The 23709-nt window shown below is 36.0% G+C and overlaps 2 protein-coding genes across 7 annotated transcripts; both read right to left on the reverse strand.

Annotated features, from left to right (window-relative positions):
* Positions 1-786: 786 nt before the first annotated feature.
* LOC100261654 (ubiquitin-conjugating enzyme E2 34) lies at positions 787-10838 on the reverse strand. Of its 2 annotated transcripts, none has more exons than XM_002263981.4 (10): positions 10638-10838; positions 9343-9495; positions 9144-9198; positions 7664-7702; positions 7447-7510; positions 7257-7318; positions 7124-7163; positions 6989-7016; positions 1599-1690; positions 787-1302 (listed from the first exon to the last, which is right to left on the reverse strand). In XM_002263981.4, the coding sequence occupies exons 2-10, from the start codon at positions 9397-9399 to the stop codon at positions 1026-1028; spliced, it is 714 nt and encodes a 237-aa protein (XP_002264017.1). In that variant the 5' UTR covers positions 9400-9495; positions 10638-10838; the 3' UTR covers positions 787-1025. The 2 variants fall into 2 exon arrangements, with proteins under 2 accessions (XP_002264017.1, XP_059595380.1); XM_059739397.1 differs by lacking the exon at positions 10638-10838 and adding an exon at positions 10561-10629.
* A 1731-nt stretch (positions 10839-12569) lies between these two features.
* On the reverse strand, positions 12570-21620 carry LOC100248091 (pumilio homolog 23). 5 transcript variants are annotated; one of them, XM_010656062.3, is made up of 11 exons: positions 21407-21620; positions 20664-20964; positions 20126-20489; positions 19499-19798; positions 18835-19002; positions 18479-18622; positions 17737-17856; positions 17338-17523; positions 16234-16382; positions 15347-15529; positions 12570-13939 (listed from the first exon to the last, which is right to left on the reverse strand). In XM_010656062.3, exons 2-11 carry the CDS (start codon positions 20924-20926, stop codon positions 13477-13479), a joined length of 2340 nt encoding a protein of 779 aa, XP_010654364.1. In that variant the 5' UTR covers positions 20927-20964; positions 21407-21620; the 3' UTR covers positions 12570-13476. The 5 variants fall into 5 exon arrangements, with proteins under 5 accessions (XP_010654364.1, XP_010654366.1, XP_010654363.1 ...); XM_010656064.3 differs by having other exon boundaries at positions 20664-20904; positions 21407-21602; XM_010656061.2 differs by having other exon boundaries at positions 20664-20961; positions 21407-21602.
* Between the last annotated feature and the right edge of the window lie 2089 nt (positions 21621-23709).

Genomic DNA, 23709 nt, shown 5'->3' on the forward strand with positions numbered 1-23709 from the left:
ATGTGGGTGTACAGAATTTAAAACCTGTTCTTTGATAATAAATTTCTAATTTAAAAAACATGATTAGTAAATTTTTGTGTCATATCAGTTTATGATTGAAATATTTTCAGTTATTATTTATAGAATGTTTGAAGAAACAATTGAAAAATAGAGAATACTTAAAGAGATTTCTACCATACTTAGAGGTTTTCAAAATTGAAAACCAAAAGCTATTTGAAAGAACCGTAGTCAAAAACTTATTTTTTTTCCCGAAAATTGTCAAACATGTTTGCCTCTAAATTGTAGCTAGCAGATAAGACAAATGCCAATAACGTCCGTCCAATTCTTGGATTTGATATTTGCATACTCCCATGATCCATCAGCATTAACATGGCCGATGGTTTTTTGTCTACTTCTTTCAGAAAGTGCATTAATTTTGTTGAAAACCACTTGAAAGCGTCTGAAAGATCTGCCTGTCCCAAGGTCCCTGTGAGCTCCAGCTCAAGGTTACGTCAAATTACATGTGATTTCTGGACTTAAAAACCCAATCCCACTTCCAAAACCTAGGAATAATGATTCCCTATTCTAGGAGAAAGGGGGACCTACAGAAAGTGTAGCTAATGACTATGCCCTTGAATCCACATAATACAAATAATTTCCACCCATCATCTTTAATTCCAGTCTACTAACTATAATTGCCAGAGCATTTGGGTGCCCTTCCACCGAAATCCACCCATTAGTGGCTGGAGATGGCCCCGGCAGTTGGGCTTTAGACACGGAAACAAATAAAGGAATACCAACCTCAACTGAGCCAAGCAGAAACCTCAAATAGATAAAAGATGACATCACAAGCATGTAATATCTCAAGGATGACAAACAAGGCGTCATCGGTAGAACAGAAGGAGAGACATCAGGCAAGAGATCTAACTGACCCTCTCTCCCTTCACCCCCCTATACAATTCTGTTAGATATATGGCAAACCTAGAAGCATTTTAAAAGGAGTGTTTGAACACTGCAAAAGCTAGTCTCCTTTACCATTCTACATATCAAAGTTGAAGAAGAGGGAGAGCCATTACGATGCCAAAGATGGAAACCAGCAGGACCAGCATCCAGGTTGGAAATGACTGCCTCCTGTTTTTTCTTGTGTCCTTTGGCGTTTCTACTCTTTTCAGGTCCTCCCGCATAGAATTTCCAACTTTATCCAACAAGCGTCTGGAATCTTCTTGAGAAGGCGCAGGTGACCCCTGTTCTGAAAGACTTTGCTCAGAAAGCTGCTGGTTATACTTCTCCACATACTCAGGAAACATTTTCCTAAATGTTGCGCTGTCATGAACAAAACCAAAATGGCGGTTGAGAATAATCATCATGGCAAGGTTCTACCAAAATGAACTAAATTCAGGCAGGCAATCAACAGGAAATAAAAGGGTGCCAAAACATGATAGAATAGATTGGATAACATGAAGTGTGACAAACAGAAAGTTAATTGCCTGAATATAGCATGCTATGGTGAATTACCATTATCCGAATTTAAGGGAAATGAATTTTGAAGTTTCATCCAGAAACCACAGGAATTGGGGATTAAATTACAAAAAACAGAATAAGAATAGCAATGGACTTACTTTTTACAATTGAAAGAAAGAGAAGCCTTAGCAAGACGTTGCTTCTCTTTAGTAGTAGTTGTAACACTGCCTGTTGTAGGACTGTTGTCCATCTGCATAAGAAAAATGCATACTCAGGTAAGTAGCTCTTGGGAATGGACAAATTAATAGAAAGGTATCACTATTTTAAAAGATCTAAAAAATGGTTTTAGGTTCAATCTATGGAAATAATTTCCTCAAGGATTTTTCCCATCTCTCCTTGTGCCCCAAAACCACCAACCTAATAACAACAATTTCTGGTATATCATTTCAGTAAGGTATCCCATCATATAAGGGCAACCCAGTCAGGAATATAAATTTAGATGGAAGTTTCCAGCTATGAATCCACAAAGAAACAGGTGAAGAAAAGTTTCCCAAAGCGCTCAAGACATACATCTTTTCCCTGGCAAGCTTTTTGGTGGTGGGGATGTTAGTGTGGCGGCCATGGTGGTGGTTGTGGTGGGTGAAGAGAGTTAAGAATAAAAATAAAGCACGAGTAAAGGGGCTTAAGAGCTCGCAAAGCAAGTCAAGTCATAGTTAGACCAATGCAAGGCCAGACGTTTGTATCTATTTGTATTGTGTGCACTTGGCATGAATGTTGAAAACAAATAATAGTGATAATACTTTTTCTTTTTGATGAGTAAATGGCAATAGTATAAAAGTGTCAAAAGGAATGCAACAAAGAACACACAGTTATTACAACAACTGCCAAAAAGGACAAGAAAAACAAATATAGTCCCTCCCTTAATCCAACCCCAACCAATTAATAAAATCAACTAAGGACAAAGTTATATTTTCTACAAACAAATTAGACCAAGATAACAAGCTGCACAAAAACAAGAATTTCAGCCTTTGAACGGAGAGCTCCATATTCTTGAAAGATCTTCTATCTCTCCTTTCATATTGTCTAAAAAAGACATAAAGGCGTTGCTCTCCAAACTTTTTTCCACTTTCTTCCAACAAAAGAGTCATGTCATCCTAAAAGGGTCTCTCTAATTGTAGAATGGATCACCTAATACACCCCAAACATGGAGAACAAGAGCTCCCACAACACCCTCACCTTTCCACAACGCCCTCACCTTTCCACAACGCAAGAGAATATGATCAATTGACTCCTCATGAGCATAGCAAAGCAAACATTTATTGGTTAAAGACCAACCCCTCCTTCGTAGTTGGTTTAAAGTCAAAACTTTCCCCCACGATGCCTCTTAAGCAAAAAAATTTACCTTTGGAGGAACCCACGCATTCCACACTACACTTGATGGGAAAGGCTCTACCCTTCCCGCCTCAAGGATAAAATAGAAGGACTTAACAGAGAAGGATCCACTATTTGCCGCCATCCAATACACCTTGTCCTCCCCTTCCACATCTACCGCCATATCTTGAAGCCTCGATAAAAAGCACTCCACAGTCTTAATTTCCCAGCCAGCCATTGAGAGGTCTAGAGAAGTTAGGAATCCAAACACCCTTCTCATTAGAGTGCAACCACAAGTCCGCCACCCAAGCCTCTTTAGAGCTAGCTAGAGCAAATAAGGAGGAGAATGAGACATATAAAGTCTCATCACCATACCATTTGTCTTTCCAAAACTCAATCCTTCTTCTATTGCCCACCGTGAAGGAAATCTGACAATAAACTAACTCCCACAAATTCCTTATAGCCTTCCATAACCTAACACCACAACTACCCCTCACTTCCTTAGAACACCAACTCCTTTCCATTTCCCCAGATTTACCACAAATAATTTCTCTCCAAAAGACATCCCTTTTTGTAGCAAAGCACCAATTCCACTTGCAAAGGAGGGTCTCATTTAAACAGTGAAGGCAGTCAACACCCCGAGGTTTGGGTCCTCATGGAGAGTCCTAAGAGCTTGCCCATGGAAAGTTCCTTAGTTATCAAAAAAAAAAAAACAAAAGACAGTGAAGGCGTCTAACTCCAAGACCCCCTTTCTTTTGTTTGAACAAACAATAGCCCACTTCACTAAATAAGACTTTCTCTCTGAAGACCCACCTCCCCAAAGAAAATCCATTTGAATTTTCTCTAAGCTCAAACAAACTCTCCTCGACATCCGGAGCAAAGACATAAAGTAGATTAGCAAACTAGCTAACATACTCTTGACCAACATTAACATCCCCCTTTTAGAAATATATTGTCTTTTCCACATTGCTAATATCTTTCGAAACCTTTCTTCGACCCCATCTCAAGCCACCACAAAATTATGAGCGACTTCTAACGGGAACCCCAAATAAAAGGTCGGGAATACACCCACTTTGCAACCAACTTCAAAAGTAAACTCCACATTCAACACTCTTCTAACCGGAATGAGCTCACCCTTAGCTAAATTAATTTTCAAACCCGAAATGATCTCAAACCACATAAGCAACCAACTCAAGTAAGTCATTTGGTTAGAAGTGGCCTCATAAACTCCAAAGTATCATCAACAAACAAAAGATAGGAAACCTCCAAACCCTCTCTATCTCTACAAAACACTTTGAAACCAGACAAATAACCACCCTCCCTTGCCCTTCTAAGAAGGCAACCGAGTGCCTCCATGGCTATTACAAACAAATATGGTGAGAGCAGATCCCCCTGCCTTAATCCCCTAGAGCTCTGAAAAAGCCCCAATAGGATACTATACACTAACACCAAGAATCTTGGTGTTGAGACACACCAACTGATCCAATTGATCCACCTTCCCTTAAAGCCCATTTTTTCTAATACCTCAAGTAAAAAATTCCAATTGACATGGTCATAAGCCATCTCAACATCAAGCTTGCACAGTACCCCTGATCTATCACTTCTCAATATTGAGTCAATTGCTTCATTTGCTATAAGCACAACATCAAGAATTTGTCTTCCTTCCACAAACACATTTTACAATTTGGAGACCATTTTATCCACCATTTTTTTAACCTATTAGCCAATAGCTTGTAAAGGCTACCCACCAAACTTATCAGCCTAAAATCCTTCAAATATTCACTCCTTTCTTTGGCACCAACACTAGAAATGTAGCATTGAGGCTTTTCACTAAACAGTCCTGTTCATGAAATTTCTTAAAGAAACCCAAAAACCTTTTCCTTAACAAAATCCCAGCAACATGGCCAAAAAGCCATAGAGAATCCATCCAACCCCAGTGCTTTATCCCCATTAAAATCTGACAAGGCAATGAACACCTCCTCCTCTCGAAACAGTTCCTCCAGCTTTGTTGCATTTTGACTTTGTAAAACATCGAAACACAAGTCCCTTATACAAGGATGTCACTCCCCTGATGTTTCTGTCAAAAGAGATTGGAGTGCTTGAACAATCCCTACCTTAACATCAGTCTCCTCTGTGAGAGTAACCCTATTAATCTTCACCTTAGTCAAAGTATTCCTCCTCCTATGTGCATTTGCCATTTTGTGAAAAAACCGGTATTTCTATCACTCTCCTCAACCAAACCTCTCTAGATTTCTGTCTCTAGCTTATTTCCTCCATAAGGACCCATTTTTGGTATTCTACCCTTGAAGCCTCCCTAATAGACTCATACTCAAAACATAAAAGGTCCTTGTAAATCTTTTGAATCCCAAAAATCCACTTGTTACAGGGCCAAATTTTTCTTAACTGCCACATTGCCAAAAACATCAGTGTTCCACCTCTGCAAATTAGACTTTTCTACTTTTCTACCAAAATGAAGCTGGGAGACCCCCTAAAATTGATGTTCATCCACCAAGACTTCGCTAAATATTTGAATCTCTTGTCCTTAAGCCACATATTTTCAAACCTAAACTGCAAACCCTGCCCTCGCCCTTCCCCCACCAAAAAAAAAAAAAAAAACAGTATCACTGAATGGCCTGATACAAGTTTGGTTAATAAACACAGTATCACACCACTAAAGTGGCCTTCCCACCCATCTGACACCAGAAATCTATCTAATCTTGCATGGGCTTGATTATTCAATCCCTTCCTCCAAGTAAAGGAACCTCCTAGCAACGAAAGACCTCTCAATTGAAGGTCTTCGATGACCTTTGTAAATCTTCTCATTGTTGCACACAGTCTAGTGTTGGCACCAAAACGCTCCCCTAGGAATCTCACAACAGTAAAGTCACCCCCAATGCACCACAGGTCATTCCACAAACCCCTTATTGCCCCCAAGTCTGCCCAAAAATCTTCTCTAACACCCCCAAGGGTAGGGCCATACACCCCAGTGAAAATCCAGACAAAACCATCATCATAGTTCTTGAACCGATAAGAAATTGAGTACACCCCAACCTCCATACCCACCAGCTCTAGAACTTTATCATCCCAGAAAACCACAATTCCCCCTACTGCCCCCCTCACATTCACCACTCCCCACTCAAGGAATCTGCTTGTCCCTAGACTTCACGCCAATCCTAAGGAAATATCTTGGATTTTGGTATCCTGAATGCAAACCAAATCTACCTTCCATGCTTTGATCAAAGATTTCAACACCATCCTTTCATTACTGTCATTGGCCCCTTCTACATTCCAAGACAAAAATTTTAACTTCATAAGCCTCTTGCTGAAATCTTCCCACTCTCTGTCCCTTCATTTTCTGAATTTGTCCACTTATAGCTCACCGACCACTCCAGCTTCTTAAGCTCCCTTTCAAAGCAAGAGGGCACAAATTTACCATTGCTCCTACTAAGTCTTTGACACTCATGTCCCTTACACGCCTTGATTCTTCTTAGAAGTGCCAAAATCTCCTTTTCAAAGCCTTCGGTTGGCATCCCCAGGAACTTACTAAAGGCAGCCAACCTGATGAAGGACTCCCCTCCTCCATCCCATCATCCTCCTCGCCTACAACAAAGGCCTTCCCCTCTTCATTGTTTCTCTCCTTGCAGTAACAATGTTAAAACAAATAATAGTTTACACATTAGCACAAGGAATAAAGAAGAAACTGATAATCATGACAACGATCACAATGGAAAAAAGAAATGTCCCTGGAAATGGTTAACAGTAATAGGTACAGAGTTTCCATATGATTATGAGATGGATATTTTCAGTCTAAAGTGCATGTTTCGTTTATATAGAATATCAGTTAAGAGTGTAACAATCATTAGCATGTATTAAAACTGTCCTACTACTTGTATTTTCATTCTTATTTGATTTAATATTTAGCCACCACATTTTTCAGCCAAAGAAGTGAAGTGCCTAAACGGGTGAAATTCCATATCGTAATACGTGTTTTATATATGTTTATTCAAATTGATAAGTCACCAGGCCAATATCAACATCTATCTCAATTTACTAACATGATCGTAAAATATTTCTTACACAAATAACAAAAAAGAAATTCCAAGACAAGGAGTACCAGTCACAGTAAATCAATCTATTCTTAAAAGGTAATGTAGACAAGAAGGCACAATAAACTCACCATAAATGACAGAAGCCCTGTAAGTATGCTGTATTTGTAACATACAACCATGTTAGTTCAAAAAGGCTATATTAAATAACAGAAAAGATAACATAAAACAAGTGTCGTGTATAAGAAATCTTGGCTCTGTCTTACCTTGATACAGACCACATTGGGTTCCAGCTTTCTGGATGAACTGGAAAAGTAACAGAATAAAAGTGAAAATAAAATCAACTTCTAAATATAAATAAGAAAGGATTTTCCATCTATGAAACAGCAAGAGACTTACAATCACTCATGGATAAGCAGATTTTCTTTTGTGTCATAAACCGTCCATTGGGAGTGGTCATGCTACAAGAGAGGAAAACGTCATTAAAATTAAAAGCAACTACATGAATACATTAATATAAGTAAAATACTGCTGCTAAAAGCAACAGAATATTTCTTGGGAAAATTGAAGTAGCCAGAATACAGAATACCTGATTCCTGGAGGTTTATATGGATACTCTGGAGGAAATTTGATCTTTCCATAGTAATATCCACCTTATCATCATGAGAAGAAGAAATTTCAAAAAACAGAATAAAACTGTTGAATCCCAAAGTTCAGAATGAAAGAGACAATAAAAAATACAAATCCAACAAATGACAAACTAGCGCCCAATATCACAAAATGAACAACAAAGACAGAAAAAAAACCTGCAAACGGTGTTCCCTCACTTCCCTCCAGCACATAATCTGAAACATCAAGGTAGGAGAATAAAATCAAGGTTACAAATGCTCAAGAAAATTAATAGACCATAATAAAATCAGGAAAGTGAGAGAAAAACATAATACCAGGGAAAAAAAATCCTGAATAATAATCCCCTACACTACAAAGCAGCCGCTACTACCGAGTTAAGACCAAAGCAGAGTACTTTCTAGAGACAACACGAGATAACCAAGCGAAATGGAGTAACTAATTACCATAGAGTTTACCCATGAAAATTACTTGAATTACAATATTAAGGCATAATTTTTGTCTTTTATAAACAATGAAACCCTAAGGAAGTAGATTTGACCATAATTAAGAACAGGCAATAGCCTCCCAAGTCCCAATCCATCTATGGATGAGTCCAAGTACTAGTTTGAGACATTTCGTAAAATGCAAGATTAGTAAGGAGTAAGAATATAATTGAATTTAAATTCTACGCAATTTTAGTTTTGCATCTACAATAAATCCATCTAAATACTTCTTTTTGAAGATGAGATCAAAACATAATGGAACAGTAGATGATCCACCATTTTCTCATCATATCTTGCACATATAATACCAATCGAGGGGGACTCTTCCTCATAAGACTATATTATCCGAGGTTAAGATTTTAAAAAGAGATGTCACCAAAGCAAAGAAAGAGACTTTTAAAGGGGCTCACTGCAATAAACAGATGATCTTTACCAGTACAACAAAGAACTCAATTCCAGTTATTGCATGCACCAGATATTTTAAGAACTTGCCAAGGTCCATTAGGGGTTGTTCCTTAACAGGATCCAGTTTACTTACTATCTATCTAGAAGGCAATTACATCCAACCACACTAATCAAGTTTCAAGGGAAATGCAATTTCTATTGTTAAACACTAGTGGAAAGCAAATGCTTACTTACATCCTACAGTATATGTCAACTTATCCAAGGAAAGCAATGGGAATTTGTTATTCTCAATCCATTTGAGGACATTCTAAAGCAAGTCATCAACAGGGAAACACTGGCACAGCCATGCCATATTAAAAGACACACACAATTGCAAATTCATTAAGTGAACTAAAGTTAACAAGTCAGCTCCAATAATCAATCTTTATTAGCTTGCATTATCCATAACTCCATTCTCCACAGGGTTGAGAAAAGACATGTTCCCAATTTTGCTCTATATGCATCCCGGATTTTTGGAAGTGTATCTTATACAACATATTTCATGACAGTTTCCAGTTGTAACCTACAATCATCTATCTAAAGACTAATCATTAATCTCGGTTATTCTTAATAAAGATAGATAGACAGACAAAAATGGAAGACTCAATATTGTTACAGTGCATGTGTTCAATCAATCACAGTATAGCCTTATCTAGAAAAGGTTCAGTTTCTCTAAAAGGAAAATTTAATTGAAGTAGAAAGCAAAGAGATAGAGATAGATGCAACTTACGCCACTCAAGAATATCATTTGGGGAAGGGCGGGCAACCACATGGGAAACTGGTTCCTGCAAGTTCATAGAAAGCATGATTAACAAATTTAACCCAAAAGAAAAACAAATCAAAAGTTCATTTCCAGAATGCATATGTGCTATAACTATATAATTAGTAGTTATTTATACAATTTAAAAGGGCATATTAAGAAGGCATACTTTACAGAGTGCTCTATATTCTTTCTGAAGGCGCTTGACACATGATTTTTCTGCCATCTCCCAGCTTTGGATGGTAGTAAAGACAAAAGTTGAAACTCTGTACTGTTCCTTCAATTCTTGGAGAGCTAAAGCTACAATGGATTGGATGATAACCTGAAGGGAAAGAATGTTATTAAGAAATGTAATTAGATATTTAAAAATAATAAGCCTTTAAGACCTGACCCAGGTCTCAAGGGGTAAGGGGAAGGAATGGTGAGGTTCCAGGTTCCGTTCCATGTACTCAAAAAATGCCAGAAAAACAAGTACTATTCTATGCAAGAAACAAAAACATCTAACAAGAAAATGGCATATCATGAAGATAGTATAGACAATACAAACAACCAAAAAAGACCCTCATATACATGAAATGTGGCATGCATGACACTGCAAAAGAAAAAAATATTAAAACAAATCTCCTTGTTGCATAGTCTTGCAGCCCCATCAACAAAATTTGTATAGAGAACACATCAAAGATAACATAAATTCTATGCCTATGGATTACAAAATGTCATAACACAAGATATTAGCAATTAACTAATTCCAATTAAAGTTCAACCAGGACAGGAGGGCATTCAATCAAAACCTGGAAAAAAAAAAAGGCAAGATGGTAAAACATTCCCTCTACGTGTAAATTGCAATAGCTGAAGTTATAATTGCAGTAACAAATTAGAGTTGTAAACACTAAATTTGGGACCAGATTTGTTGCTCGTGCATGCCGTAAATCACAAAAATTTCAGGTCACGAATTCATAAAAACTCGGACAAAACCAAAATCCAAACCTTTCCTCTAGAAATTCTCAACATCCTAACTAACATAGAATGCTAGCAGACCTGGAAAATCTCCAAAGCCAATCTAGATTGAATTGATTGAGAATCATCTCTCATTCAAATGATAAAATTCTCCTAAAAAGCATCCAAAAGACCGTGTTTTGACTGGCAAGCTGACCATCAACCTCAATTCCAGTGACCCTAAACTCACAACCATTGAAATTGGGAAGCAAAACGCCCAAATCAGACACCAAACAAACAAAAAATCCAAAAAAGCATGCTATTCAAAACCGAGATCCACAGAGCATTACACATGTAGTAAAAACAATCAACAAAAAACCTAAAACTGAAAAATCAAACAGCGGAAAGCAAAGATTGGTTTGATTGCAATGAGGAAAAGATTCGTCGTTACGTGAGAGGCAAAGCAAACAATCAATGAAATGGAATCAAAAGCAGAGAGAGGATCGAAGGGGAAGATCGAAGGCTTACCTCGATCGATTCACAGGATTTGGGGGCTCTCAGTCTCAGCCATACGATCGCTTCAGCGATGACAATTTTTTATTTTCTTTTTATTTTTATTTTTGGTAATAATGCGTATATAAATAATAATAATAATAATAATAATATTAAAAAATAGTAGCGTTGAGTTCGTGAAAAGATGTGTACAACAGTACAAACGGCGAGTGGCATCGTCCGAGAGGTCTTTGATGAAAACTGGCGGTTTACTCTCATACTGTAAAAGGACGAATTTGCCCTTTTGGATTCCCGTTGGTAAGTTTACCCTTCTCCAAAGCAATTGTCTAGTTTTGACCTTTCGCAGTAAGAACCATTTTTATTTGGGAGTTGTATTAATCCCAACTTAAGCCTTAAATTATTAATCAAAAAATAATTTATTTTGATCAGAGATTATCTGTGTTTCTAATTCATTTTGAATGTAGGGTATGTTTGAGTTTTCATGGATTCAAAGTATTTTGTAATGCTTAAAATACTTTTTTAAAGATGGAAAACACAGATTTTTATAATCAGTTTTATATATGATAAAAACCGAACCATTAGATTTAGAGTGAAAACTTGAATCAAACCAAAGCTTTTTAAGGTTGGTTTGGTTTGGTTTGATTTTCGTGAATTAATTTCAACCTAACTTAAATGGTTTTTTTTTTTTTAATGCTTAGTTCAATTGTAGATTTTTATTTGTTTTGAACTTAAAGTTCATTAATTTGAATTTATATTAGTTCTTAAGTCTAAATTTGTTTTTAAATTAAAATAAAATAAACTTGAATTTGATATTAAAAATATATTAAATACATTTAATCATAATATGAAAAAGGATAAATTACCTTAATTGAATATAATATTTAAAAAAAATTATCAAGTATCAAACAATTATATATAAGTTTTTAAAATATAGGTTTTTATGAGTCAAGAGACAAGAAAATTGTAAACCAAACTGACAAGGTCCGAACCAATAGAATGTTATGCTTACACCCCTAATTCGGAGATAAAACTTATTATCAAATATGAATTTGAAGATTATTATAGATATTTTTGAATAGGATTTATAGATGGCTTGGGGTCTTTCTTAGGTGTTAGATAAAATATTTAATTTGTGTTTTTTCTAAAACTTGTTATTTTATTATTTTAAAACGATTTGATATTTGTTTTCTTATCATGAGATATAAAAAAAATAAAATAAAAAATCAGTTAATAAGTTTAGAAGCTTATCAAACATAGTTTACTTTTTGGGATAGGGCCTCCCAATAATTTGATGCAACCCTTGTGGCACTGGTATATGGTTGTTAAGTTTAGAGTTGGTTGGTACTTGGTGGGCAATGTAGACGACGAAATAGGTAGGACTAGAGAATAATAGAATGTGAGTGTGATCACTGGTGCCCCCAGGGGCCAGGGCCCAGGCCCCACCCCTCAGGGTTGGAGGGTGTTTTCCAACTCATTGCGGCCCACGGGTCCAAAGTCCCAACCCAACACACTGTCCTTTCAATCCCCTCAGGGTTGGAGGGTGTTTTCCAACTCATTGCGGCCCACGGGTCCTAAGTCCCAACCCAACACACTGTCCTTTCAATATGTGGGTGGGGATGAGAAGATTGAGGAGTGATTTGTCTAATTCATCTTTTACTTTTATTCAAACTCTATACTCTGCTATAATTCAAATTAATAATAAATACTGATTTAAATTAAGGATAAACATTAACTCTCCTACTTGAAAAAAAGGGTAAATTTCTTGGGATTGAATATTAACGGAGAAGCAGGTCCTTACAGCAAAGTCTTAGGAATCAACATCTTCTAAGTTCTAACTCGGACTGAGTTTGAATGAGGGAAAGATGTAGGCTTGCTGTGGTGTGCATAACGACACAAGGCAAAGGCAATGGCAATCCCTCTTTTTTTATATTAAACAACTGCAGTAGGTTGACAGGCAGAAGCACCAGGACCAAAATCATAATATAAAACCCTTAATGTTGCAATCACGTGCCTAGTCACATGACCCGTCTGATACTATGGTAGTATGGTACCATATCCTATGGTATAGTTCCAACATGGGAGCAGTCAAAGATGCTTCACATGATCAAACTAGTGACCCAGTTTGATATTACATAAATCAACACCAATGACCAACCCACCATCCTTCAATCTCTTCACAACCTCCTAAACCCATCTTCTACTTACCATGAAGGCCTGCTGTCTTCTTCTTCTTGCTCTTGCTGCTGCAATCTTTCCATGCCTCTGGGCCAATGGAGCCTACGCCAGGCACCTTCCCTTCCCTCCACCATCTTCTTCCCCTCCGGCTCTCAAAGATTTGCATGCGGACAACAGGTTCAAGTTCCCTTCCAAGCAGGTAGGGTCCAGCTTCAGAAGAATACCTCCAAGCACTTCCAATCCCATTCAGAACAAGTAACTTCTGTCACCAACAACTGAAATTTCAGGTCTTTCAGCCATTTGCAGCTTTCCATAATTGACTCCAATGCTACATTTTTGTGCTAGGTGCAGCCCTCCATCAGATGACTGATGACTGAAAGGGAAGCAAAACACTGAAGATAACAAGATCGCTCTACATTTAATTTTCAGTTACATTCGCATCCATGTTTGCTACTGTAGACTGGTTTTTACTTCTCTAGTGTCCTGCAAGAGTCACATGTACTGAAATTTATAATGAATATACAACAGTTTTCAACTAATGCTTGCAAGGGAACTCACTATCCAGCCTAGACAATATAAACAAGAACAAATTCTCTGATTAAGCTATAGTCATGCAGCTTAAGTTAAGTCATACAAAACTGGGTGATCAAGAGAGATCAAAAGCTACGTAATCTGCATTTCAGACCTTCAACTTCTTTGTAAAAGGTTTTGACAGGCCATCCTTCCAGCTCCGTTTCTTCTCCATCTTGTCAACAGATTGGGATGGCTCCTTATCCCTTGCTGCTGCACTGGCATGCTCAATTGAACCATAATTCTTTTTCTTTTTCGATTCTTTGTTTTTTATTTTCAAGACATCTTCATCCAAAGTCTGTTTGGAAAATTTTTCACTGCCCTGTTCAGCTCCTTCTGGATGGCGCTTATGCCCAGAAACATTCAATTTAGTCACTGAAGCCAAGCACTGGTCAATCTCTTTCCTCATTGCTTTTACTGACTTTGGGTGCGATGAGTGGTAGGAAGGATCAACAAAGCTGTCAGTTTTGGATGACTGAGTTTCTTTAGAGCCAAATGTAGCATAAAAGTCTTTATAAGCAGATTCTTTTGATGATTGTTTCAGCCTCCACTGATCAGGCCAGGCAGCAAATCTGTTGCAAAAGGCAAAAGAGAACACAGATAAAGATTAACAAAAATAATAAACTGCCAAACTGCAACAATTTTTTTATAGGCAAAAGAGCAATATATTAGTAAGCCCCCAAAAAAGGCAGCACAAAGTACACAGGATGTATACTAGTGCGCAGCAAAGCAAAGAACTAGAAAAGGGCAAAAAAAAAAAATGTATTCCCTCCCCTTTCGTGCTGCCTAACCAATCGACAAAATCAAACATAGACATGGACCTAACCTCTAAGCCCCCTTTGGTCCATTCCAAAAAGCTACACATAAAACAGGATTTAAGTTCTTGATCTGATAACTTCTATTTCACCCTTTCCAAATGATCCAACTACGAAGAAATATTATACCACTTTATATAACATCAGTTAAGGTATTTTGTTTTTTTGTGTGTGTGTTGGGGGGTGGGATGATTTCTGAAAATTGAACATAAAATTTTGGGAAGTTGTTACTGCAAACATGTATATAAATCACTCCAACTATGGCGAATGGATGGTGCATGGTGCTACATATACCACCACCTTAACCATCGGGTTGGATGGCTGGAGCAATTGAATATAGTAAAAAATGCATTAAATGCAAATTTTTTTTTTACCATCAATCACTGATTGTCACCAAACAAAGTGATAAAAGTGATGGTGCAACTAGCATTTTCCATTGCTAATTATAATCAATTTCTCCTCATGCATTATTTAAGCAATGCCCAGAGAAACGTAAGACACTAAAGAAATTGATGCCCCACACCCCTGTCTCAAGAAACAGAGAATCGTGAGGAAGAATAAAAAGAGTGGATACGCAAATACAAACCAAGGTGGTTCCTAAATTGAACCACATGGAAATCTGATGTATTTATGTGCCTCATACTGGCAGGAGTAAGTGCAGTCACATTTTGATGAAACAAATCTGTGTTTTTAGTCTGTTCAATTGATTGCATTTAAAAACAAGGTTTAAAAACTCAATAATCAATAGTAGTTAAAGCTGAAGTTGATATGTAAAATTAGCAGTGATCCTCGTTCTGCAGGGCTCAAGTAACTCTTCATTTATTAAAAAACAAAAGTTTTAGGACCTAACAGTCAATAACAAGACCTTCTCTATTTGAGCAATGGATGAGCAACCCTTGAGTTTGCAAGTTTCAGGCAAACACATTGTAGATCAGTTTACCAAATTCTACACTCGTACAATCAAAGTATCTAATTAGGGTATGGAAATTCAATTAAAGTTTCAGTTAGTCTAAGCATTCAGCAAACTCATCTACAACTCAAAAAATATTTCAAACACTGTAAAGGCTATGTAATCCTCAATTTAGTTGTCAGGGGCACATCACTAAAGACAGAAAATTCAATTAGTATGCCATGAAATGATAATATACATAACCAATATATTACCTGTCAACATCTAGTCTCCTTAAGAGGTGAGGGCCATGCTTAGTCTTGGAGAGCTCGGTTCGAACAGCTAACAACTCATGCATAATGGTTTCTCTCAGTGACACATTACAGGCAGTGAAGCATTTTTCAACTGTAAATGAACCTGATGGGTGCATTGCAAGCTCTCCAAAATGTCCTCGTAGCCTTCAAATAAACAACAAGAGACCAAAGAATAAATAAATAACAATGTAAAACAACATAAAATTCAAAATCCTAAGCATTTAAAAATTGTTTCCGAATAAAATTTCTAATATGATGTCCAAACTAAAGAACTTCAAAGATCTAAAGTTTCTTATATGAAAAAAAAAAAGGTGCTTTCTAGTCCGGAACGGTTGCCGGGCAAGAGAACACTGCTGGTCTGGTTTTCCCCACTATAACCTTGTTTAAATTTCAAGCATAAAACTTTCGTTAACAATGGAATCAGACCACTTTAAAGGAATTAGTTCTCATACACAAGGTCAGAGGGCAAAAATAATCAGATCTGATAAAAAAAATTTAGCATGGTCAACTGCTTCTTCCAGTGAAAACCTTGGCCATTTGCCTTAGAGATTGATGAAGGCCTAGTAAATCAGTTTTTCCTCTTGATGCTTTGCTTCTTACCCTATTTAACAATTACTTGTTGCATATATCACACCATGCTGAGAGACATAAGTGGTCAAAACATAAAAGGGGATCCCATACAAATATCACAGCATGCTGGCATACGTATGAAGTGGAATTTTAATAACTAAGCATACAAATTTTTGGTTATTCAAATTGTTTCCATGATGCATTCCAACCAAAGTTCCTCATCATAAATAAGACTTTCTGAAATAAATACAAGCTACTACTACAGCTGCATAACTTACTTCACAACTAATCTCTGTTTGTGTTTCTTAGAAGCATTTGAACTTAGAAAAGCTTCAATAACACGTGCTCCCCCTGCATCTTTTGCTGCTTCAAGAACATGGTCAGTTTCCATGGATGTGATACTTGATACATAAGGCTGAATAAATCCCTGCAATACAGAAATTCATGATATGGCATACTGCTAGGAATAAACTAAAATCATAATACATTACATGTAACCGCTTAACCCAAGTAATCCAGCATCACTCTTGAAACCCCATAACAGATTGACACGAACATGAAGAATAATTGCAGTGTCAAATATCTGGACCATTATGATCATATTTGGGAAGTAAAAATTTATAGTGTTCCTCACATAAAAACAAACTTAAGACACAAATACCAAATATGTTCCAGAAGAGAAAAAAATACTTGGAAATATTCAACTTAATACGAGACTCCAACAATTGATCTCCGATACTGTAACATTTTAATGGAAAGGTTAGAATGATGACATAAAGAGAAAAAAGGCCAACAACACTGATAAGGTTACTATAACACTGTCATCAAACAAACCATCTTAATCATAGGGTTGAAACCCTGGCTATTACCAATGACAAAATGCTCAACATGAATAGACTATTTTCTTTAGTTGATTCCAGGGGAATGGACAACTGAAATAAGAGCAACCAATAACCATAGTTTGCATGACATAGTATGTACTTTAAGTTTTTAATGGCTATAACACAACACACTGTATGCCAAAGAATATGCAGTAAACATCCAACACTCTCTGTCAACAGAACACACGATACCACAGGATGGTTGAATTCCTTTCAATTGAAAATTTTCTTTAGGTTCTCATTTCCATGGTTCCACCAAGATTCATCACCAATGCCATCACTCAAAGCTCAGCATGTTTTTTCATTATAGGAAATGAAATTTATTGTGAGAAGAAAGAAGGAAAATTTCATAACTCCTAAAACAAAAAGAAGGCATAAAAACCCTAATATAATGAGATGTCATATAATTATTGCTACTAATAGTGTTATGGAGGAAAAAACAAACCAACCTAGGGGAAAAAACAGAAGTCAAATGCAAAAGAGGTGAGAAAGTTCACATACACTCAGACATTTAAAAACTGTCTGCAAAATCAGAGAACCTAAGACATGCATCTTAACACCTCGTGGCCAGGTCCAATTGGATTTATCTTCACAGCATAAGTAGCTTTCAAGAAATAATATCCGAGGAACAATACATTTTGGAGGCTCATTTGCTGGACATACTGCAGCAGCAAGGGCCTGACAACACTGCCAACAAAAATGAAGTGTAACCAAGATTTGATTAGATATATTTGGAGCAAGGGTATCAACTTCAGATTGTCAGTTTTATGAATAAAAATTGTTTTTTAACAGCTTATCAAAATAAATTTTACAATTTTACAATTGGCTTAAACTGTTTAAAAGTTTCCAAAACATTGATATTAACACAGATGAAGATGAAAGGTGCTTTGAGTTGTAAACCTTTTGTGCATGGGTATCAAGCCTTTGACTTGCTGCAAGCAGAGAAGCTATAACCCCTGACCTTCCCATTTCTAGAAGATCCTTAAACTTTGGACCAAGTTCTTCCCATATGGACTCCACCTATTGTGCAAAATGAACCAATGTGCATAAAAACCCAAAACACCACTTCAAGAAAAATGGAAATTGTAAATGTAATTTACTAGCCATAAAATTAGACATCAGATTGCAAGGGGTAATGAGTGCATTAAGGATTATTAAAAAAAAAAAAAAATTGACAAAGCACTGTAGTTAGAAGTGGACTGTAAATGATTTATGACACAGCAATTGGGGCTTTCTTCACTATTCTTTAGAGATGAAGCAGTTTAATGCTGAATATATGTCTTCTTTTTGGCCTCCAATGGTTTTCATCAAAGGATCCCCCTTTTCCCTTGTTCACCATGGCTGTCAATTCCCTGCATAGGTTCTTTCTGAAGGTCAACAATACCAAGTTAACAATCCAAGTCAAAGTTGAGTGATTGCTAGAAGCCTAGAAATGATGTTATGGCTTCTCCACCACTATTTGCACATGATATAGTTTTTAAGAAGATATTGACGAAGTTTGGTCCATACTTAATGCTACTATTTACTAATTTTGGGTTGAACTTAAAGGTTAACGGGAGAAAATCTCAAACAGGGGCTGGCTACACTTCCATAGAGCTTAAAGAAAAGGGAGCCATATGCAATAAAAAGCTAGAACACGTACTTGACGTTGACATCTTGCATGAGAAACTAACGCCTGAACAGAAAAATTTCCACAATGATGAGATGAAACCTCAAACAATGAATTCCTGAAAACTTTTGTGAATATCTCATCGTACAAGGTTTCAGGAGCCACTTCCAAAATAACCTGAAAAATGCAAATAAAACTCACTTAAATCAAAAGTTCACAAAAGGCGATATCAGAAAACAATTAGCAGGACCCCTGGCTTTTATGCTGAATCTGAATGCATAAAAGCCAGGGGTCTTCTGGCCATTTGTGTCACAAAAAAAGGTATGACTTTTTAAGTTCAAATACACATTAATACAAACATAATTCAACCTTGTTGATGGGCCACTCACCTCCATTAGATGGCTAAATGCAGTTTCTTTCATCAAATCAACAATGTTTCGCACTTCATCTATTTCTATGAAGTTTCCTTCCTTACTATTTTCCTTTTTGCAGCCAAGAAGAAGAGGAATAATATGCCACAATTCTTCATCATGTCCTGCTAGTAACTTCAAAACTGTCTGAACAATGACAAAACATCAAATGTGAAGTATCTGGTTATGGCACTGATTCGCAAAACTAAGATCTTATTAGGAAAAAAAAAACAATCTGAATTATTGAAAACATGAAAGGACCACAGGTAAGGACGGTGCCTCAGATAGGGAAATAAAAAATACAATGAAAACTTTATAACTCACCCATCCCATCCATGACAAATCAACTCGCCAAGAAAGAACATCCAAACACCACTTTCAATTTGTAAAAAAGGATTTCTCAGAAAAGGGCACTAAGCACCAAATAGGACTTCTAAGCTTCCTGAACTCAGTTAACTATTAGAAAGATATTTGACTATTCAAACTACGATCCTCCATATGTTCAATACATATTTTTAAAGTACTTCTCAAGATTAGAAAGGCCTTCTTAATCTTCCTATTTATGCAGTGCATCTTAATATGCGTGAACTTACCATACCTTGAAAATACAGGTCAGTAAGTTAATTAGAGATTGGAAACTTGCCTGGAGAACCAAACTGCTGTACTGTTCAACTTGCAGGATTGCAATATCTTTTTGGGCACACTTAAACATCTCTAATACAAAAAATTTAAGCAATTCTGGTAATCCCTGTTGATGCGGTACGCCATTTCCATCCAATTGAGGTGGCCTGAAATTCAACCGCTCTGCTAGAACTGTAGATGACTTTGTGGCATGGAACTCAGGAGAATCTAATGGTACTCCTTTACAAAGGCAAAGAAGACTCCGAATAACATGAGATCCATAGCAGTTACACATCACATCAACAGGATTGACTACAATCACCTGAAAAGAAGAAAAGATAAAGCCAATTGATCAGATTACGTAAACCAAATCCATCAAAATTATATTAACTACTCTAGGAATTATAATCTATCAAAAAAAAGAAATTAACTTCTCTAGTAATTATCAGCAGTTTATTTTGCCTGTGAGTGCACCACGACATCCACTCTCCTAGGTAATTACATTTACAAGATTCAGAAATTCCTCGCTAGAAATGTTCTTAAAATGGTACCCCACCAACTGGATATGCACTACTGGGAAATTAGTAACTATCAACGCAGAATACAGGAATCAGAAACTCAATTTTGATATATTTTAAACATTTGATACCTTGCATATCGTAGCTAGAGTCTCTTCGACAAGAGTGTAGGACTCTTTATCCTGAAGATGCAAAGATAAAGACTTGAGAGCTGTCTCGGCTACATGAGAACCGGACCGATCCATGGCAATATAAGGGAAATCCTTTGCACAGCTTTGAAGGAAACGACAAAGGTGGTCTACATCACAGCCCTCAAGGAGGGCTTGCAAAGTGTGACTTATGATATAATCAGTTGCCAGCTCTAATTCTTTCCCTCTAGCTTCTTCCAGAGCATTACCACAAATAACTGATCGTTCCTCCAAATCAACCTCATTACCCTCAATTACATTTGCAATTTCTGAGAAGTATTTTGCCATTTCTGGATCCACCTGTTTCCTACAAGTATATTCAAGCCAAAAACATGCTTATAACATCTGGCATTGAAAATAGTCAATTACAACAACAGAATATCCATATAGTAAGCATGCATTTTGTTCATGAAAGCTAAAAAACTACAAGATAAAACCAATGTAGCTCATCACACAAGAGAAAGAGAATAAGAAACAGAACCTGAGACGATAAGTTTTTGGTTCTGAGGTATTTTTGTGCTTGAAGGGCTTTTCAGGTTTCACAGTTCCATCAGGCCCCCACCCAGATAAACCCTTTTGACGATGATCCCCCTCAAACTCACGATACCCCTTTGCAGCTTTCCTTCTTGTGTCTTTCTTCCTTCTGCCATAGGAATTGTCCTCCCCAGCCATCAAGTTATCCTCAGTTAAATTATGGGTTTTGTGTCTCCTCGACGGTAAAGCTTTTGAACCAAAAGAAACCATAAGCACATCACCAGCTATTCTCTCCTATCATAAACCTACTGTGCAGTAAACAAACAAATAATACACAACCTCTACCAGGTTAGCAACACAGCTGATAATTTAAAAGGATCAATAATCTAAAACCCACATGAAATAGTCAAGGCATTCAAAGCATTAGGGAACATGAGCGACAAAAACCATTGCATTGAGCATTCTTTTCCTTTTTTTTTCTCTTCTTTTCCTAGTTAAATTTTAGAAACCACGAACAAACAATGAACAGCCAAAACCCAGAATCCAAATTTGCACAGAAGCAATTCCCTGGTTTCGGGTCTACAGAAAAAAAAACCCCAACCAAAAAAATAATACAGATGGGATATTGCTTTATAAATAGAACTCGAACTAGCATGCATTAAAGGGAATATTGGACGAAAAAAAATTCTAAACAAGCATACAGAAAATAAAGGAAAACAGAGGAAATTGTTCTGAGATGAGAAACCTAACCAAAGAGCAAAGAGAGAGTGAGTGTATGATTCTTGGAAGAGCCCTCCAATGGAAACTGGTTCGGTATTCAGAGGAAGCCGAAGGGGGCGGTGGCTTTTTTTGTAAATTGGAACGGTAGGGCGTGGCCCAATAGTCAATACCTGTTTCAAGACTAGGGCCGAGCCAGACTAGGGCTAACACTTTTAACTTTTAAGCCTGTTGAAATATCGTATGTGTTTACAGTTTGCACCCTTTTAAAAAAAAAAAAAAAAGTTTTATGTTTTTTAAAATAATAATAATAATTTTTTAATTTAAAAAATATATTTATTAAACTCTGGACATAAAATATTTCTTTTCAGGATTTACCCTAAAAACAGTTGTTTTAAAATAAATTATTAAATTTAATATGTTTTCGATTATTTTTTATATAGCATTTTGAAAAAAGATTAAAAATACTTTGAAAACTTTTAAATTACATAAAGAATAAATTAAGAAAAATGTTTTTCCTTTTAAGTTTCAAATAGAATTTTGTTCCTAAAAACAAACACTGTTCTAAAAAATTGTCCCTTTTTAGATTAAATTTCGGCCTCTAGGCCCAAAGTTTGGACCCAGCCCGCCCCAAAATTTTTGAGTTTTGGGACAAACCCATGTTTGAACCGGCATAATCCATCTATGCTGGGTTGGGCTTGGAGGAATTTGTACATTCAACGTAGCCCATATACTGGCCTGAGCATTGAAGCCCAAAAACTTCCATAAAACACATGCTTCACTAAATCAAGTCTTTTTTGGATGTTCAGGTGTTTATCGTTTCATTTTGTTGGAAAGATTAGGAAAAAAGGTAAATTTTGGAAATTCAATTTTTGTTCCTCTTCCTCGAAAGCCCTAACTCCCCAAAACCTTAAAATCTTATAATTATCAATTTATTTTATTTTATTTTATTTTTGTTCTTTTTTCATAAGATGAGTTTCTTCTGGGCTTGTTAATTCTTCTTTTAGGGTTTTGGTTGTTTCAAATGACAATTTTACCCTTGCTTATTAAATGACGTAGATGATATTTCCGTTTAGTGTGTTTAAGAAGTTTTGAGGGTAGGTTGGATTTTGAAGATCAAGGGTGTCAAGGGGTAAAGTTAGCTTTTAAGAAGTTTGGAGGGTAAGTTGTTAGATTTTGAATGTGATGGGACAAAGTTGGTCGGTCCTTAAGAAGTTTGGAGGATAAGTTGTTGGATTTTGAATGTAAAAGAGAAAGTGATAGGTTGAGGGTAAAGTGTATTAAACTTTTTTTTTTTTAACTACCAAAAATTTTTGTATTTGCTAAATTGTTGAGAGCTTGAGCTTGCGTAAGAGTCAAATTCCTTGTTTTTTTTTCCTTTTAGTTTATATGTCTAAAATGGAGTTTTAAGTAGTAAAATAAAAATAAAAATTGAGTCATTATTTTTCTATTATTAATGTATTTAGATAAATTTTATCAAGAATTTAGTGTGATTTTCAAGTTCCATATACATTGTTGATTTAGGTTAATGTTTGATTAATGCATATTGTACCTTAGGCTTGGGAAATTATGTGCAAGGGCTTACGATAAAAGATTATAAAGGGATAAGTTCGAGGTGAGTCATTCCCATCTTATTACTTAATTTAATTTCTCTTCCTATCGTGAAGAAAGTTTTAAATGAGATATAACAATATATACTTTAATAATAAATTATTTATATTTAAACTTAAAAACTTAGTATTACTTCAACTAACATACATTAATAAATAGAAGAGATTATAAATAAATATTTTATTTGTTAATAAATTAATAATCTTAAAATAATAAATTTATATAACATATGAATAAGATATAAAATTATATAATTTATTAATTTAAGATATTTAATTTGTTATTTTTTAAGATATTAATTCATTTGTATTATGATAAATTTATTTTTATTGAAATAATAATATACTCTTAAGTTTTCATATATAGATTTTTTTTGACAAAATTATTTAATAAAATTAATTAGAAAAAGTCTACTACAAAATGTAATTTTTAATAGTTTTATCAAAGTTATAAAAAAAACTCACTAAACATTTATATAATAGAAAAAAAAAAACATATAGAATCTCACATGCCTCTACAATGAGAGAAGCTATGTGTAACCCGTATTCTTTTTCTTTTTGGCCACTCATCTTTAATTATAGCTGATATTGCATGTGACACATGAAGAACATCCGTCTGTGATAGAGTTGGAATTGAAAATAGAGGTGGTGGTGGAGGTAGTAATCTGGGTCAACATAGGTCATGCCTACCCTTCGAAATGGTTGGAGGTAAATATAGCTGAGTAG

This window comes from Vitis vinifera, chromosome 9, assembly GCF_030704535.1.
Source record: "Vitis vinifera cultivar Pinot Noir 40024 chromosome 9, ASM3070453v1".
Classification (NCBI taxonomy): domain Eukaryota; kingdom Viridiplantae; phylum Streptophyta; class Magnoliopsida; order Vitales; family Vitaceae; genus Vitis; species Vitis vinifera.